Raw genomic sequence first — 4,023 nt, 5'->3', positions numbered from 1 at the left:
TTCTGCGGTGCTTCCTCGGACCGGGGGACGGGGACGGCGACAGGGATGGGGATGGGACCGAGCTGGGCTTCGGCACAGACCTGGGCGCTGGCACCGGTGAGCGGGGGACGCAGGGGGTGGTGGGGACCCCCCGGGCGCCCCTCACCCTCCTGCTCTCTTCAGCCCCCCCAGGCTCCTCCGAAGCGCTGAGGCCGATGGAGCCAGAAAAGGGCAAGAAGGGGAAGAAGGAGAAAACTCCCAAAGGCACCAAGACTGACAAAGAAAGACCCCGGGGCTCTAAGAAGGAGAAGGACAAGAAGGGGAAGGAGAAGGACAGGGGCAGGGACAAGCCCCCAAAGAAGCCCCGTGAAAAAGCCCCCAAAGGCTCCGAAAAAGCGGCCAAAGGCTCCAAGAAGCCCAAGGAGAAGCCACCCAAGGAGAAGCCACCCAAGGCCACCAAAAAACCCGGCAAGAAGCCACCGGAGTCCCCGACACGCCCCCCGGAGCCCCCGCAGGAAGAGGACATCGTGGGGACCCCTTGGTTCCCAGAGCAGCCCTCGCCCCACGGGGGGGAAGACGGGGGTGGCCGAGGTGAGTTTTTGAGGGTTCCATCTCCCCAGGTTGTTGGGGCTGGTCTTGCTGCTCGTTTCCCCAGTGGCACCCCACGGCTGCAGGGGTTTTTGTCCCTCGGGGCGTCCTGCCGGGGTCAACCCCACCCTGGGGGGGGTGCCGTGGGGCACCGCCAGCCCCTCACTCTGTGTCCCTGTCCCCAGGGGGGCTGAAAGAGCCACCGAGCGAGCCCTGGGAGCTTGGCCGAGAGCACCCGGAGCCTGGTGAGTGTCCTGTGCTCGGGGCCACTTCCCTGCGTCTTGGGGCCACCTTCCTACACTCTGGTGCCACCTCCCTGTGTCCCAGGGCCACCTCCCTGCTTCTGAATGCCACACCCCTGCACCCCGTCACCTTCCTGCGCCCCTTGGACACCTCCCTGCACTGCAATGTCGCCTCTCTAGCCCCTGCCCTGTCCCTCCCCTGCAGAGGTCCCTGAGGAGCCAGAGCCACCAACCCTGGACTACAACGAACAGCTGGAGCGGGAGGACTACGAGGACTGTACGGTACTTGGGGGCAGGGGGCTGGCCCTGGGGGGCACCCCCTGCTGCAGGGAGGGGGGGGGTGTCCCCCCAGCACCCCCAAAGCCCGGACCACCCCCTCTTTCTGTCCCCAGTCGAGTACATCCGGCGGCAGAAGAGACCCCACAAGCCCCCAAGCAGGACAAAGCCCCCCAGGGTCTGGCCCCAACCGGAGGAGCCACGTCAGTTGGGGGACAAAGGAGGGGTGGCACTGGAGGGGGGGTTGTGGGAAGGTCCCCAGCTTTGAGGACCAATGGGAGCATCATAAGGGGACAGCCCAGAGCTGGGGTGGGCAGGGGGACAGCACAGAGTTGTGGGAACTGCAGGAGGGGTGGAGGGGACACCAGAGGGGTGTAGGGGGACCATGGGGCAGGGAGACCCCAGAGGGACATGGGGACCTTGTAGGGATGTAGGCAGGTCCTGCAGGGACATGGGAACCCCAGAGGGACATTGGGACCCCAAGAGGGGCATTGGGACTCCAGAGGGACATTGGGACCATGTGGGGATATAGAGAGGTCCTGCAGGGACATGGGGACCCCAAGAGGCCAGAGGGGTGTAGGGGGGTACATGGGGACCCCAGAGGTACATGGGGACCTTGTGAGGATATAGGGAGGTCCTGCATCAGGGACATTGGGACCCCAGAGGGACATGGGGATCCTGTGGGGGGGGATGGGACACCAGAGGGACATGGGGACTCCATAGGGGCTCAGGGACCCCACAGGGACATGGGGTACCCCTATTCCCATTCCCCTGACTCCAACCAGGCCCTTGTTTCCCCCCCAGCGAGACAGAAGGAGCTGCCCCCACCCCAGCCTCCCTCCCCACCCCCCCTGGTGACTGAAGCCGACTACGAGGGGGGCTTTGAGCCACCTGACTACGATGACTGTAAGTGACAGGTTGGGGAGGGGCCAGGACCCCCATGCCTGGGGGAGCTCTGGCACCCCCATCACCCCACCCATGGCCCTAAATGGCTGTGTCCCCTACCTTGTCCTCCCAGTGCAGTACCGGCTGCTTCCCCAACCCCCTCAACCCAAAGGGGTGTCCTGCCCCCCCCTTCTCCCACCCTGCCCTAAAGGGGTGTCCTGCCCCCCTTGCCTCCTCAGTGCTGCACGGCCCCCCGCCCCCATCCAAGCCCCACAAACACCCAGACAAGGACGAGGAGATGGAGACGGATGAGGAGAAGCACAAACCCTGTGAGAGACGGGTTGGGGAATGACCTCAGGGTGGGCATGTCTCCAGGGTGGGTGGCACATCCTTGGGGTGGGTGGTGGATCCTTGGGGTGGGTGACACTTCCCCACCATCCACTCTCCTGCCCCAGGGAAGCCCAAGAAGGGCAGCAGCAGCAAGGAGGAGGAGGAAGACCCTTGGGTGGAGGAGAAGAGCCGGGAACACAAAGGTGGGTGCCACCAGCACCCTGTCCCCCACACCTGGGCTCTGCTCCTCCCCTCACTCAATCTCTTTTCCAGGAAAACCCAGAAAAACAGGAGGGAAGAAGGGGGACCCAGATGACGATGAAAGGGCCCCTCCAGAGGAGAAGACAAGTGAGTGACCCCATTCCAGGAAGGCAGGGCTGGAGAAGCAGGGCAGTGGTGAACATGCCCTGTCCCCACTGTCCCCAGGATGTCCCCCCATCGGCCTGGAGTCCCACCGCATCGATGATGACCAGCTCCTGGCCTCCTCCATGCTGCGCCATGGGCTGGGTGCCCAACGTGGGCGCCTCAACATGCAGGTGAAGGTCACTTCCCCACTGCTGCTCCACCCCCCCCCTAGCATCATAAATGTTGGAAAAGACCTTCAAGATGATCAAGTCCAACCCTCAGCCCTGCATGAAACCATCTCCCCAAGCTCCATGTCTGCCTATTTTTTGAAGCCTTCCATGGATGGTGCCTCCACCCCTTCTCTGGGAGCCTGTTCCAGCACCTCACCACTCTTCCAGAGAAGAAATAGTCCCTAATATCCAACCTGAATCTCCCCTGGAGCAACTTGACTCCATTTCCTCTTGTCCCATCGCTGGTCACTAGGGAGAAGAGGCCATCTTACCACAGCCTCCTTCCAGGGAGCCGTAGAGGGCAATGAGGTCTCCCCTCAGCCTCCTCTTCTCCAGGCTGAACAGCCCCAGCTCCCTCAGCTTCTCATCAGACCTGTACTCCAGACCCCTTATCAGCCTTGGTGCCCTTCTCTGCACCCTCTCCAGCACCTCCACATCCCTCCCACACTGTGGTGCCCATACCTGCACATGGTGCTGGAGGTGCAGCCTCACCCACTCATACCCCCACCCCTGTCCCCTCGCCAGGCAGGCACCAATGAGGATGATTTCTACGACGGGGCCTGGTGCGCAGAGGACGACGGGCGGACGCACTGGCTGGAGGGCGACACCCGCCGCACCACCAAGTTCACCGGGGTCATCACCCAGGGTCGTGACTCCCAGATCCAGTACGGTAACAGATTTGGGGACATGGAGTGGGGAGCAAGCTCGGGGACATCCACCCCCACAACCTGTCCCCTTTCCTCCACCAGCGAAGACTTTGTCACCAGCTTCTACGTGGGCTTCAGCAACGACAGCCAGAACTGGGTGATGTACAGCAACGGCTATGAGGAGATGGTGGGGACCCCGAGACGGGTGGGGCGGAGGGGACAGTAGGGACCTTCTCCCTCCTCACTTGGTACATCTCACCAGCCTGTCCTTGGCAGATGTTTTATGGCAATGTGGACAAGGACACACCGGTGCTGACTGAATTCCCTGAGCCTGTGGTCGCCCGTTACATCCGCATCTACCCGCAGCGCTGGAACGGCAGCCTTTGCCTGCGCCTGGAGGTCCTGGGCTGTCCCCTCTCCTGTGAGAGCCACCCCGAGGGGCTGGTGGGGGGAGCTGAGGGAGCCATGGAGGGGCTACAGCTCCTTGGCAACGTATCCTTT

The 4,023-nt window shown here is 63.1% G+C and overlaps 1 protein-coding gene across 1 annotated transcript in view; it reads left to right on the top strand.

Moving 5' to 3' along the window:
- Positions 1–194: 194 nt before the first annotated feature.
- The window catches only part of AEBP1 (AE binding protein 1), an 8,020-nt gene continuing 4,191 nt past the window's right edge, over positions 195–4,023 (top strand). The window contains exons 1-12 of the mRNA XM_010001926.1: positions 195–570; positions 753–812; positions 1,015–1,086; positions 1,202–1,288; positions 1,890–1,991; positions 2,210–2,299; positions 2,426–2,503; positions 2,592–2,648; positions 2,727–2,836; positions 3,401–3,540; positions 3,625–3,709; positions 3,799–3,943. Of these exons, the coding sequence (XP_010000228.1) occupies positions 195–570; positions 753–812; positions 1,015–1,086; positions 1,202–1,288; positions 1,890–1,991; positions 2,210–2,299; positions 2,426–2,503; positions 2,592–2,648; positions 2,727–2,836; positions 3,401–3,540; positions 3,625–3,709; positions 3,799–3,943 (1,402 nt within the window). The remainder of the gene's footprint in view (positions 571–752; positions 813–1,014; positions 1,087–1,201; positions 1,289–1,889; positions 1,992–2,209; positions 2,300–2,425; positions 2,504–2,591; positions 2,649–2,726; positions 2,837–3,400; positions 3,541–3,624; positions 3,710–3,798; positions 3,944–4,023) is intronic.

Source organism: Chaetura pelagica, unplaced genomic scaffold (genome assembly GCF_000747805.2).
Source record: "Chaetura pelagica isolate M959 unplaced genomic scaffold, ChaPel_1.0 scaffold290, whole genome shotgun sequence".
NCBI classification, from domain to species: domain Eukaryota; kingdom Metazoa; phylum Chordata; class Aves; order Apodiformes; family Apodidae; genus Chaetura; species Chaetura pelagica.
Note: the sequence above shows the minus strand (reverse complement) of the source record. Positions and strands in the feature narration are given on the sequence as shown.